The 14,550-nt window shown below is 48.1% G+C and overlaps 1 protein-coding gene across 1 annotated transcript in view; it reads right to left on the minus strand.

Moving 5' to 3' along the window:
- Nucleotides 1–2,374: 2,374 nt before the first annotated feature.
- Nucleotides 2,375–14,550, minus strand: part of Ice1 (interactor of little elongation complex ELL subunit 1) — a 46,212-nt gene continuing 34,036 nt past the window's right edge. The window contains exons 16-19 of the mRNA XM_051151061.1: nucleotides 12,365–12,555; nucleotides 11,221–11,327; nucleotides 5,870–5,968; nucleotides 2,375–3,116 (exon numbers count right to left, since the gene is read on the minus strand). Of these exons, the coding sequence (XP_051007018.1) occupies nucleotides 2,905–3,116; nucleotides 5,870–5,968; nucleotides 11,221–11,327; nucleotides 12,365–12,555 (609 nt within the window). The 3' untranslated portion in view covers nucleotides 2,375–2,904. The remainder of the gene's footprint in view (nucleotides 3,117–5,869; nucleotides 5,969–11,220; nucleotides 11,328–12,364; nucleotides 12,556–14,550) is intronic.

The following is a 14,550-nucleotide window of genomic DNA, read 5'->3' on the forward strand; positions in this document are numbered from 1 at the left end:
CTGGTGTAACAGCTCCAAGGACATATTTCACCATGGTGTTGGTGCTCTTGGCAGGTCAGTGGACTAGCAGGTATGCCTAGCCCAAACAGCTCCACACAGCTCTACTTTTCAGTTCAGATTAAAAAAAAAAAGCCTCTGTCTGCATTCTGCTGGATGCCAGGTGTCTTAGTTAGGGTTACTATTGCTGTGATTAAATGCCATGACCAAAAAGCAAGCTGGGGTGAAAAGGGCTTATTTGGCTCACACTTCCACATCGCTGTTCATCACCAAAGGAAGTCAGGACAGGAACTCAAGCAGGGCAGGATCCTCAAGTCAGGAGCTGATGCAGAGGCCATGGAGGATGCTGCTTACTGGCTTGCTTCCCATGGCTTGCTCAGCCTGCTTTCTTAGAGAACACAGTACACTAGCCCAGGGTTGGCATGACCCAGTATAAGAGTTGGGCCCTCCTGATTGATCCCTAACTGAGAAAATGCCTCACAGCTGGATCTCATGGAAGTATTTCCTCAACTGAGGCTTTCCTCCCTGATGACTCTCTAGCTTGTGTCAAGTTGACACAAAATCAGACAGTATACCAGGAATCAACATCAGCATAAAGCTGCCTCAGCCCAACAGAGCAGCACAACACCATGGTGACTTCTGTCCTGGCACATTGCCATGGATCAAAGTATAGCAGCCAGAGTTGGAGCTGGTGCTACTGCCGGCTGGAAAACGCCATGTCCACGGAAGCTTCCAGAGGGGATCACACAGAGCTGCACACAGACACTGCACACTCAGACACACAGAGCTAGGCCTCTCACTTCGCACCTTCTCTGCCACCTCAACAGGCCATCTCACCCACCAATGCCTCCCTTCTTTATCTAGCACGAGAACATTCTGCTTTCTCCCACTCTGTCCCATCTTGCATCCAGGAGGGCTGAGGCGGGAAGCCCCTGTTCCTAGATGGACAGACAGATGGGAGAGGAAGGAAGAGCAGAGGGTGGGAAGGGACATGGGGGACTATGAATATGAATGAATGAGCAAGTCAGCACTGCTTCCATCAGCTACTGATGTCAAACCTCTGCTCTGATCTCTGGTAAGTTTTGTTTATATAAGCTCCAGGCCACCAACAGTGGGACTTCTTGCTCCCAAAGCAGATGGAAGGTGTCCATTTGTAATCCCCCTTACCACCAAGCCTGTGTGCCTAGTGGCTCAGCATGCTGGTTCTCACCTACACATCACAGGTCATCTACCCTGACCATCTGTACTGCTACTTACAGTATAACCTACCTGTTCCCTCTGAGGCCCCACTTTGTGTGCCTCACTCATCTGGCACCCTCTGTGCATCCTTCATGCCACTCCTCTCCCTGCCCTCACCCCCACCCTGGACCTGTTGATGTCCTGTGCATCCTTTACCCTAGAGCAGTCTCAGCAAATAGCCACTATCACACCTCAGAAGCCTAGAGCTCTACAGTAAGACCTACAGTCCAGCCCTAAGTACCCTGCAGGCTGCTGTGGAGCAGGACCTCATGGACACGCACTTGCCTTTGGGCCCCAGAACCTTGCAGTCAGCAGGGCTTCTGCACAGGGCTTCCTTCACCTTCCAGGAGGGACAAAACCACTCCCACTTCCAGGCTGATGCTCTGCTTCTGGGGCTTTCTAACTTTACCTCCTCAGAGGACCCCACTGATCTCATACTGACGTGTGTGCCCCCTTCACTGCCAGGTCGAGTGGGTGATGACTTAGATTGTCAGGCTTGTTGAGCACCCTGTTCCAGCACAGGCAGGAGACACTAAAAAGAAGCTTCCAAAGGGGCAACCCACTCACTCATGTTTGTGAAAGCTACTTAAGACAGACAGGCGAGTTACCCAAATCACTGTCAGATGTGGTTCTACAGGCAGCAACTGAAACTGAACAGCTAAGCCCACACAGGACACCTGACTCCAGGAGGCATCTTCATCCCACTAGAGATAAGATGCCAAACATCACAGGCGACCAATCACAGCAACAGTGTATATGGCTTGCTTTTATTTTTTATTATAAAAACACATACAAGAGTTTTAAGAAATGATGAATATAAGACAAATAAGAATCACAGTGAGTTCTTAAACCCATTTCTATATACAAATACAAAAATTCCGAAAGTGGAATATCATCCAATGTGAGACACATCATAGATAGCACTGTCTGTATGCACACCCCCGGGGCTGTCCCCATGCACACAGCCTGCGCATGAGCACAGCCACAGGGCTCACTGCCCCATCAGACTAGCCATCTCTACATAGCTCAGATGGGAGCCTTGCACTGTCAGCTCCAATCTTGATTAGTGGTTCAGGATGGGAAAAAATGCATTCAAGTGCACTTGCACCAACAGCCTGCCCTACTATGGCAGCTACACATTACACTGTGGGAATACTTCTGTAGCCATTTCCAGCTATGACAGTGAGAGACTCATTTAGTTCTTGTTTTTAAAAGCCAGTTTGCTTTTGCCTAGCCACTTATTTGAGCATAAACTCTAAAACGGCTCGGGGACCATGTCATTTTTTTTACTTTTAAGATTATAAAAATGCCACTCAATCTTTAAAAGCCACTAAAAAGGACACTTTTTGCAGCCAAAAAATAAAAAGGGCTAAGTTCAAGTTTTTGTTGTTTGACCAAGAAACAATAATACAATCTATGTCATGTGACCATACAGCCATAACTAAAATGCATGTGGTATAGGGGAAAATGCAACTGCTTGCTCCTCTGCCTCCTTGTCAAGCCATGAGGCATGTTCTCGTGTCACCTGCTAATGCCTTTCTCTGTTGGACCTCAGCTGAAGTCCTTCGCTGTCAGTTCTTTACAGCAAAAGGTGTCAAGGCACTTCTCTCTGCAGTGACCACGACCTTCAGGTGACCCTCTCATCACAGAGAGCTGAGGCCCCAGCTTTCAGGGAGCAGAGTCTCCTGTACTTGTGGAGTCAGCTGAGCCATCAGCACTCAGGGAGCCAACCTCCGCCAGGCAGCTGACGATTGCGGATGGGATAGTGTTGGAAGTCTGTGTCCGCCAAGCCTCCAGGATCTTGGATATCTCTGCTGGATTGCTAGGACTCAAGTCACAAAGGGCATACACAGCTGCGAGCTGCACACCCCATGGGATATCTGAAAAGGATTTCAAATCAGTTATAACACAGCCACAGAGAACACATCTGTTATTTAGAATCTCCATGTGTGACCTAGAGAACTCTACTCAGACATGGATTATTTTCTGCCACAAATGAAAACTACTTCCAAAGAAAAATGTCTCACAATAAAAACGTTCATTCAAGAAAGACCTGTCTACAAACGAAAAATAAAAGCTCCCTGTACCTCTGGGCACTGGTGTCATGAGGACTTCAGGGCTCCTCTGCTCTCATGAAGCTGGAAAAACATGTGGATCCTTTAACGACCAACTAACATAAAACTTTCAAACATCCTCCAGCACTGTCTCTAAATGGATGTAGACATGAAAATCATGATAAAATAACTTTAGTCTATTTTTACAAAATAGTCCAAAAGCCTATCCTTGTGCTACACTGACACCAGATGAGATCATAACTTCAGGCCAGTGTGGCTCTGGGCCAGTGTGGCTCTAGACCAGTGTGGCTCTAGACCAGTGTGGCTCTAGGCCAGTGTGGCTCTAGACCAGTGTGGCTCTAGGCCAGTGTGGCTCTAGACCAGTGTGGCTCTAGGCCAGTGTGGCTCTAGACCAGTGTGGCTCTAGGCCAGTGTGGCTCTAGGCCAGTGTGGCTCTAGGCCAGTGTGGCTCTAGGCCAGTGTGGCTCTAGGCCAGTGTGGCTCTAGGCCAGTGTGGCTCTAGACCAGTGTGGCTCTAGGCCAGTGTGGCTCTAGACCAGTGTGGCTCTAGGTCAGTGTGACTCTGGGCCAGTGTGGCTCTAGACCAGTGTGGCTCTGGGCCAGCGTGACTCTAGACAAGTGTGGCTCTGGACCAGTGTGACTCTGGGCCAGTGTGGCTCTAGACCAGTGTGACTCTAGACCAATATGACTCTGGGCCAGTGTGACTCCGGGTCAGTGTGGCTCTGGGCCAATGTGACTCTAGACCAGTGTGACCCTAGACCAGTATGGCTCTAGGCCATTGTGACTCTAGACCAGTATGGCTCTGGGCCATTGTGACTCTAGACCAGTGTGGCTCTGGGCCATTGTGACTCTAGACCAGTGTGGCTCTGGGCCAATGTGACAGAGCTAGGTTTAATCAGAGTGCCATTATCTCTATGTTGACAAAAGTTTACTTTTTAGAATAGTATTAGCGTATAACTTAGTTAATAGAATCCACTGAATTTTAAATGAGTTAGGAGCTAGTGTTCATTATTAGCCATACGTCTCCATTTTTTATGAGCAAGGCAGGGATAATCAAGGCAAACTAGAATGTCAGACTGCGTACCTCATCCAAACGCACATGCACAGATCACAGATGGGACTTTGGTCTAACCCTGACATTCATTTATGATCCATATATGCCTTATATACACAGCAAAGGTCTAGTAATTTCAGGTTATTAACAGCTCCACGATACGTCCTTTTACAGCTGTGGTATTTCGTCAGTGCTCATAAAGTTTTAGGTTGTGAAATGGGGGCGATGCTCAGTTTCTACCAAGGGCAGCTCTGGAAGGTCCCCCTCCTCAAGAAGGAAGCAAACACCAGAGAAGTTCATGTGCCTAAATGTGAGTGCTCATGTATAGGACAATGGATATGCTCATAGGACTTCTTCCCTGATCTCAAGAACCAAGACAAGCCTAGCATATGGCTCCCTCTACATTCAGGACTCAGTGAGACATCAGTGAAGTGCTCACAGCAGCCTTAAGCACACACATGTGGTCCCAGGCAGACTTCCCTGACTGCAGCACACAGACCTGCACCAACAGGGCTGACAGGCAATGCTGGCTCCTCCTCTTCTTCCATATGGGATTTAGTATATGAAATACGGACAATGCCTTTCCACCTCTAGGGAGCCTAGGATGCATGTAATCATGTGGGGGGTGTACCATGATACATGGCTTCTAGGTTACAACTATGACAGCAACATAGCCCAGGCTGCACATGTTGGACCGACAACTCATCAGCCATGACCCTGGCTACTTTATGTCTGATGTGCCTAAACTGTCCTCAAGAGCATTTCATATGGAGGCAATGGACACTGCCTTAGCAGCTAGGTCAGAGACAGTGCCTTAGAGAAAGCTCAACTGCTGTCCCTATGGCTGGCACAGCAGGCCTGTCACCAATGGCTGAAGACAAAGACCTGCCATGCTAGAAGTAGCCCAGCATTACAAGGTATCTAAGCTGTCAGTCTGTGTATGTAGTGCAAAACTATCTAAATTACATTGTTCATTGACCAACCAATCAATATCCAAAATAGAAACCAGACCCATCATTCTAAGGGTTACTCTGAGTTAAGCTTTTCCCACAAGAGTAAGGCATCGAACCCATGAATGGCTAACTCGAGGGTCCGCTCTGCTGTACCGTATTCTCCTCAGGTGGCTGTGCTGGTTTTCAAAGGAAGCAGCCCAGCAGGCAGCCTCACAGGCATGCTGTCAGTGTGGTCCCCTCCTCACAGAGGACATTAGCTTGTGTCAAGTTGACACAACACTAGCCAGCACACTCTCTAGCTGAGAAACAGCAGGTGCTCTGTGCTTATGCATGTGTGGGTGAGAGGTGGTGAGCTGTTCTCAGGGTGCTTCCTAAATGACAAGGACCAGCCTGAGGAGCAGAGCTCCTCTTGTGAGGAAGTACTGCCCAGCGGGAAACTGACCCTTACAGAAACAACAAACCATGCATGATCTTAAGCTGGAAGGGCACTGGCTCATGTCCTCAGGACAGGCAGGGGGAACAGCTCAAGAGGCATGAACATCACATCTTACCTTCATCCTGAGCATGTTGTATGAACATACCAATAACCGAGCTCATGTTCTTCACAGCGGTTGGAAATCCTTCCTTCAAACCCAACTGGCCTAATCGACCTGGAAAAACCAACACAGCAAAGCAGGCTTCAGTAAGTACTGGCTAATATTTGCTGGAGGCCAAAAATTATTCTCCCCCCCATTTAGCATGGTGTCATTTAAGCCTGAAGATCCTGAACTGCAGTGAGAGCTGACACTCAGTGATACAGCTGAGGCCACAGAGCTCCCTGAACTGCAGTGAGAGCTAACACTCAGTGATACAGCTGAGGCCACGGGGCTCCCTGAACTGCAGTGAGAGCTAACACTCAGTGATACAGCTGAGGCCACGGGGCTCCCTGAACTGCAGTGAGAGCTAACACTCAGTGGTACAGCTGAGGCCACGGAGCTCCTAGCACGATACACTCTGCCATTCAGGAGTGGCTCAGCACTTGTTACCAGTCATAAGCACAATACACCCACTGCTTTCTTACGTAGTGGTTTGCGTTAGGGTTATGGTGGCTAGTTTTAAATAAACCTGACATAGGCTAAAGTCATTGAGAATAGAGAACTGCTGTAGGCAAGCCTGTAGGGCTCTTTCTTAATTAATGATTGACGTGGGAGCGCCCAGCCCACACCCTGCCAGTCTTGGGTTCTCTAAGAAAGCAGTCTGAGCAAGCCAGTAAGCAGCACTCCTCCATGGCCTCTGTATCAGCAGCTCCTGCTTCCAGGTTCCTGCTCTGCTTCCTTTGATGATGTTTTGTCATGTGGCATCATTAGCAAATAAACGCTTTTCTCGCCAAGTTGACTTTGGTCACAGTGTTCCATCACTAAGTGATGTAACCCTGAGAAGGGCAGTAGCAATGCAGAAATGGAAGTTGAGTAGTGGTCACCACAGGCAAAGTGTAAGAGATAAGTTTACCAGGTTAACAGAGAAGGCTGTGGCCTCACCAGCAGACTGATGACAGAGCAGCCACAGAAGGAAGCTCCGTGCTTCCAGACCACACGGAAGCAGAGCCATGGGGAGAAGCCTGCACCTGATCAACCACAGCTGTGCCTCACTGGGTGAGGGAGGCGAGGCTTCCTGGCTGGCACTTAGAGAATTGATGGACCAGGCAAGGCTACTTTCATCCAACCAGGATCGTGGCGCATACATGTGTGACGTGGAAGGTCACAGGAGTGCATGGAAAGCACTCCCAGAATATAGAGCATAGGTGCTGAAAGCATGCCCAATGTGAGCTATGAGTCAGTCAGGCATTTAGAAAGGGAGACAGGAAGGCAAGTTCCTGAAGGAGAGAAACCTGTTCTTTAGGATCTCAAGTGTGGGATCGAATGGTCTAGTAAGAGAACAGGTGACGTTATTTCACTAGAAAAGCAAGCACCTCGTGCAGGAGCTTAATTGCTACCAGACGAAAAAGTTCCTGTGAATGGACTCTGGGAGGAGCTATATAAATGAGCCCAGAACTGGCGGAGGGGGGGGGGGGGGGGGGCAGCGCTTGGAGACTTGGGATAGATTTGGCTGTTCATCACTGCCCTTCAAGACGCTCTTAGAGAAAACCACTTGAGGGAAGGCTTCAGAGCTCCGGCTCCTGCTGAGGCTCTGGGGTCTTACTACCCCTGGTTCCATTGGAAGAAATCCTGCAGCTGCCGACCAAAGAATCGTTCCTCGGGACTGATATCCTTAAGGTTTTTTTGTTGTGTCAATTAATCTTCATTTCCTACTGTTTTGGTTAATCTGGTTATAATTGACGTTGGCTCAGTCAATCAGTTGTTAATAAAATATTTTGGTTAAGAAAATTGAGTCTACAAGTTCCCACCATGGGCGATGGCTACATGGGAGCTTTGAAGCAAAAGCTGAAGCATAACTTCCAGCAAGCACCCAGCTTAGCAGCTCCCCAGTGCCTGAAGGCCTCTGAGGATGACCCTGTGTGTACATTGTGCTGCGTGCACTGATGGCATTTGGAAGATGTATTTGATCAACTGCTCCACAGGTGAACACTGCAGATCACAAGGTGGGAAGTGGGGAAGCAGGTTTCTTCACCATGAGAGCTCGTCTGGTGGGTTTTAGGTTTCACAAGTAACTTTAAGAACTTACTACTTCAACAGGAGCCATAGCAGATTCCATTTCAAGAAAAACAAGGTGGAATATCTAGAAATATTCAAAATGGTCCCTGAAACACTCTTCAGTTTCACTGATTACATTTCTGTGCAAGACTCTCTTCCTTTTGTTTTGTTGTTTATGTGTTTTAAGACATGGTTTCTGTGTAGCTCTGGGTGTCTTGGAACTCACTCCGTAGACCAGGATGGCCCCAAACTCAAAGATCTGCCAGCATCTGCCTCCCTGGGTGCTGGGGTTAAAGGTGAGTCTCACCACTAAAGGCTAAGAGTCAGTTCTTTTGCTGACGGCAAATATGGCACACTTAATGCTGACCAAGCACAGGATGAGAAGAAACTGTTGTCTACCACAGACCCAAGAAAAGACTCCAAGGCAAGGCCATCTGTGCCCACTTGGTTTTTGTTTCAGAAGACCCCTCTCTTTAGTCACACTGTCAAATATAAGGGTTAAATACAGCTGATTGGGCTGGCTCTGGAATCAAAAAAAAGGAAGCTCTGGGCAGGCTTGTAACCCTATAAGGTTTATCCAGAATGATTAACTCAAGGAAAAACCCTTCCCTAGGGTGGGGCAGGGCCCCTTCTCCCAAGGCAAAAGCTGGTGCTTTGCCCCTGATTCTCATCTACACTTCTTCTGCCTTGGTACTGCCACCCTCAGTCAGTGGCCCTGTCCAAAGCTCAAACTATGCAGGTGCCAGCAGCCCTGCCAAGACATTCACAGCCCCATGGCACATCAGGCCCTCCCTCAGGTTCTTGGATGATCTACAATACAACACTGGTAGGTGCTGGAGAACCCTCCATAATAACTGTGCATGGTGCCAGCTAACAGTGTGTTTGTTGCTCAGCTCAGTATTATACTGTATTACACACTGACAGTTTGCTTCTCATTACAGAGGACAATTTGGACTGAAAAATGGCTATTCAAAGTACATGTTGTGTATTTGTGAGTTATCGCTACACAGCTATGTCTTAGTAGTTCCTCTTGTCTGTAACAACTGTAGGATTATCCACTATCTAAGAGCACGGTTGTTATTCAAGAATTAAAAAGTAAACGGGCTTTACTTTGCTAAATGCACAAATGGAGTTATGTCCCTAAAGTTGCCCATATTCTGGCTCTGGGATACAACTTCAGTGTGTTCTTCCTGGTTCACATTTAGTGCGAGCGCTTGTGTAGCTGGTCTGAAAGCACTGTGTAACATCTAACCCAAAGTGCCTGCTGTCCCGTTAGGTCCCTGTGACAATTCCCCACTTTCCTCCTTACAGGCTTCCCTGGGTGGCTGTGCAGACACAGCTGTGGAAGCAGGAGAGTCTCATTTTCTACCTCAGAGCTTCTTGGGCAGTCTAGAGAAGCAATAGAGAGATGGCCACGGCCAGCTGGTAAGAGGAGCTACACCAAGAGCTGAGCCTCCTGTAAGAGCCACACGGCCCCCGAGCACCAGAGAACAGCATTCTACTCAGTCTCCTCACTGCAGGAGTAAACACAGAGCACACTCACTTTGACAACATCAAAGGCTCAGTTTGATCCTCAAAACTCAAGTCACAAGCTAGGAGTGTTATAACCCCAGTGCTGGACCCTGCAGCATTGTGATAGTCAGGCCACCTGGACAATTTAGTGAGTTTCAGTCCTGTGTGAGGCAGTATCACAAAAAAACAGAACTAAACAAACAAGCAAAACCCACAAAGTAGGTGACACCCAAGATATGACACATGAGGTGGCCTTTGGCCTTCACAAGTACAGGTGCACAAAGGTACACACACACACACACACACACACACACACACACACACACACACACACACACACACGGCACATATACAAAGTGTGACTTCATAAAGTCACATTCTAGGGAAAATGCCATATACATGCACGAGTGTTATAAATACGCCATGGTGGGAAAGGCAAGAGCTTGTTGTCACTGAATCAGCAAAGGTGCTTCCTCCTGTGTGAACGGCCCATGCCAACAGACACTGACAAGCCTAAGCAGCTCTCCTAATTTGTAAACTCTCAAAGGAGCTTTTTACTTGTAGCAGTCAGTCCACAGAGAAGCAGTCTCTCCTGAAGTCAGGAGCAGCAGCACTGGAAGAGCCCCAGGCGCACACACAAGTGCACATGGATGCTGAGTTTGCCAGCACAGGCCTTCCTCCCTACCTTCTTTCTCCTGTTCCAGGACAGAGATGGCCACTGATCAAGGAACTCAGCCAAACGGTCTGAGGGGGCCCTGCAGAGTGAGTGGCCCTCCATGCCGTGTCTCCATCCTTGACTGCCTAGTCTTTGGCCATCTTGTTACGTACCCACACAGTGCCAAGTTTCTGTCTCAGATGTCTTACACATGCTCTAAGCACAGTGCCACTAAGCAGTGAGTACAGTTCACAAGGAGGAAGAAGTGCGTTTGTAGATACACAGACAATCAGCAGGGACACTACGTCGGCTATGTACTCACAAGGTTCATCCATTCATACTGCATATTCCCAAATGGTGACACTCTTTCCAATAGTACTGCCTTTGAGCTTTAATTAGCGACAACCCAAAGGGCTCTCTGAAGAAGCTAGTACTTTGGCTTGTGTTCCCCAGACACAGGAAGGAGATACCAACAGCTCTTAACAAAATATGCGAGTTGTGAGTAAACAGGACCGATGATCCTGAAGGAGTGGACAGCAGGCTACCACAGGCCAGGCAAAGAACAAAGAAAGTAACTCTAAAGACTAGGGGTTCCGAGGAGGGCTCTAAAGGCCGCTCTAGATCCTCCAGCGAGGTGGGGCTGAGTCTCACAGCATTCTCAAGCAGCAACTTTAGTTTCTATAGTTACTAAAGTGGCCCTTACTGGGTGTCTATAATTGGGATAGCTCAAAGAAACACATTCAGATTTGTGGCCCCTGGGGACTGAAGGCAAGCCATCAGGCTTAGGGGCTAGTACCTCTGTGCACTGTGACATCTCGCTGGCCCATGATGATATTTTAGACACCGAACAAGACCACAGTATATTTTGTAGCAATTTATGAACCTGTCTGTGCATGTGTTGACACCACATCTTGAACTGTAAGGCAAACACACTACCCCAGAGCACTGTAAGCTCTGAGAGATGAGTAGAGCACTTAGGTGAGGAAGCAGTAACAAAAGCGTGAGCAAAAGAAAGTTTCACCCTGAGATATGTTGCTACACTCTTATTCCCACACCAAGATCTTAACAAGAACAAGCGTGGCAAGATAATCACACAGACACTTACCGATCAGTCTCAGCACAGATGCCACAATAACATCAGGGGTGTATGCGATGTTTGAATGTCCTTTCCTGTATTTGATCCACTTATCCATCACAGGCCACAGCTCCTTACTAGAAAACACGAAAGATACAAGCCCATCACCATGCAGGCGGTCGCGCAGCACTGCTCCTGTCATCCAGGTTTTTCTTCCCAGCTCCTACACCCCTTCTGTTTGCACATGTAAATGGCATGGTAAGGACAGTGTTGAGCGGGGAAGCACATCCTCTAGAGTCACTTAGAGGACTCTGGCGGGTGACTGGGAAAGAATGACCTGCCGCCCTGAGTTCATATGAGGAGTCCACGGGGCTCCTGCACCCCCGCAGGCAGGCACTAGTCAGAAGCTCCTTATGTAGGGCCAACTGTGACATGCATATCCACGTGTACGTCAGGGACTTCCTACAGACAGGCTTGTTGACACAGACTGCACTGTAGAAATGGAACTAGTCTGTCATTCCTGGAACCAGGAAAGTGGAACAAGATTCTCCTGCACCAACAGCTCAGCTCTCATAACAACCTTCGAGCACTTCGTGTGGTGAGCGCTTTAATGGCATATCCTCCCTTAAAGCAGCTTAAACCAGGCTTTCTCAGCCAGACTTCACGAACATTTTTTTTTTTTTTTTAATTTGAGGGACAATTGTCTCCACTCTCTCTAGGGATGGAGCACCAACAAGCAAAGGAAGCCAAACTAGTCATGTTCCAAGTCTGTGTTGGGTACCAGGCTTCACCCTGCCCCAAGCAAGAGCAGCTAACTGCTAACTACACACAGTGCTTCCTCTGGCCCTGGCCTGTCAGTGCATGAAGGTGACAAAGTGGCACTTGGTTAGCTTGTATTCACTGAGGTGCCTCGTGTTGATGCCCCTCTAAGGACAGGAGGTGGTCATTTCTACTGGGGAGACAAGAAAGGGATAATAAAAAGTAGCTAGCAGCATGCAGAAAAACAAAGCTGAAGCATTTAATAGTGACTCAGACATTTTATGGTACTTTCATTACCTCTTATAAAAATGTTATTTGTATCTTAAATGCCTCCCGTAAAAAGGAAACACACTCCAACATTAGCAGGCTTATCTTCCCTCAACCTGCCTCTACTTAACGCAGCGAAGCTGCTCACCTTATGATGTTGTCATGCGTCCAAATCCACCTCTGATGGCAGCAGAGGAGGTCAATGGCAAATATGTATTCCCAAATGTTTGCACTCAGGTCCTCGCCAAACTCTTCACTCGACTGAAATTCTGTTTTGGGGCACAGCTGTATGGTCAGGAGCAGCTTAGAGACCACGATCCCAACATCGATAGGAGCATTCTAGCAAACAAAAACAGAATGAAAAGTTACTTCTTGGGTCGTCAGCAGTGTGACACTGTAATAAGCGTCTGCTGGACTGCCCTGCACCGTAAGAGAAACTATGAAGCAGCCTGAGTTTAACTAGAAACTGTTTACTGTAGTCACAGTAAGAAGCAGAAACAGACAAGATTGGCGTGTACAGGATGGTGAGATGAATGGAATTAGAGAAGATCATCCTGAGCAAGACAACCCAGGCCCAGAAAGATAACGCTGGTATGCACTCACTTCTGTGTGGAAATTAGCCATAAAGTACAAGATAACCAGACTACAAACCACAGAGCAACAGAAGCTAAGTTACAAGGAGGGCCCAAGGGAGGATGCTTGAATCTCAGTGAGAAGGGGGAACAGAATAGACATCCGGAGTGGACAGAGGGAGAGAACTGGGTGGAGGAGGGGATGAGTAGGGGAGCAGGAGGGGTCAAGTTGGGGGAGGATGGAGAGAGAGAGAAGACAAGGAGAGAGAACTGGAATCGGTGGAGAGGGGTGTCTCTAGCATAAGCTAGAAAACTAAGACAACAGAAACTCACTGGAATCCATGAGAGTGACACTAGCTAAGACTCCTGGCAATGGGGGATAAGGAGCCTGAAACTGCCACCTCCTGTAACCAGGCAAGACTTCCAATGGAGGGACTGGGACACCAGCCCAGCCACAAAACCTCTAACTACACTTTGTCCTGCCTACAAGACGTAAAGATGGAGGAGAAATTGAGGGAATAGCAAACAAATGACTGGACGAGGTTGAGACATACCCCATGAGAGAGAGCCCACCCCTGACACTATTAGTGATATTCTGTTATACTTCCAGACAGGCCTGTCTCTGGGAGACTTCACCCAGAAACTGATGGAAACAGATGCAGAGACCCAAGCCAAACATTAGGCTGAGCTTGGGGATTTCTATGGAAGGTAGGGGACGAAGGATTGAAGGAGCCAGAGAGATCAAGGAGCAAACAAGAAAACATACAGAACAAACTAACCTAGGCCCACATGGGCTCATAGAGACTGAACCGCCAACCAGAGAGCATGCGTGGGACAGACCCAGGCCCTCTGCACCTAGGGAACAGTGTGCAGCTTGGTCCTCATGTGGGACTCCTAACAGCAGGAGCAGGGCTGTCTCTGACTCTGTGCCTGCCTTGGGATCCTTTTCCCCTAACTGGGCTGCCCTGCCTAGCTACAGCAAGAGAAGATGAATCTAGTCCTACTGCAACTTGATGTCCACGTGGGCTGATAGACATGAGAGGCCTCTATTTTTCTGAGCCTTCTCTGGGGAGAAAGGTCAAGGGAGATGGATAGCAGGGAGGTGAGGTGAAGAGGGAAGTATTGAGAGGAAAGGAGAGAGGGAAAACTGTACTTGGGATGTAAAATAATTAAAGAAGAAAAGAAGAGGAGGAGAAAGAAGGGGGGAGGAGAAGGAGGAGGAGGAGGAGGAAGAGGAGGAGGAGGAAGAAGAGGAAGAGGAGGGGAGGAGCAGCTGCAGCATCAAAGGTATTGGAGCCACAATAAGCACCAAAGAGCTGAGCTGTAATCCAGACAGAATCACAGACTGCACTCAGTACAAGCAGGAAATTAATGTTATAAATGTAGTTCTAATCAAACAACAGACTAACTATTATTCCATAAGTTCTGCTGAATTTTGGGAATGCTGATCAATTTGTCCTTTCCACAAATGATTAGACAATGGTGTCTAGCTTCCCTCACTTTTGAGGACATTCTGGTGTTGTCTATGGTCTCACCTTTGTGAGCGGCTTAAGTAGTGCTCTTCGTCTTCACAGGGACACACTGACTGATGGACAGCTCACCTCTCCACATAGGGCATGAGATTGTATCTAGCTCTATCTCTATGAACATTCACTTATGTCTTTGTGTGATGACCTTAAGAAAGGCTAGGGTGGGGCTACATGCCCCATGCCACTCCCACAAGGCTGAGCTGCTCAGCACCCCATCAGCATAGCAAGCAGGT

This window comes from Acomys russatus, chromosome 9 (assembly GCF_903995435.1).
Source record: "Acomys russatus chromosome 9, mAcoRus1.1, whole genome shotgun sequence".
NCBI classification, from domain to species: Eukaryota; Metazoa; Chordata; class Mammalia; order Rodentia; family Muridae; genus Acomys; species Acomys russatus.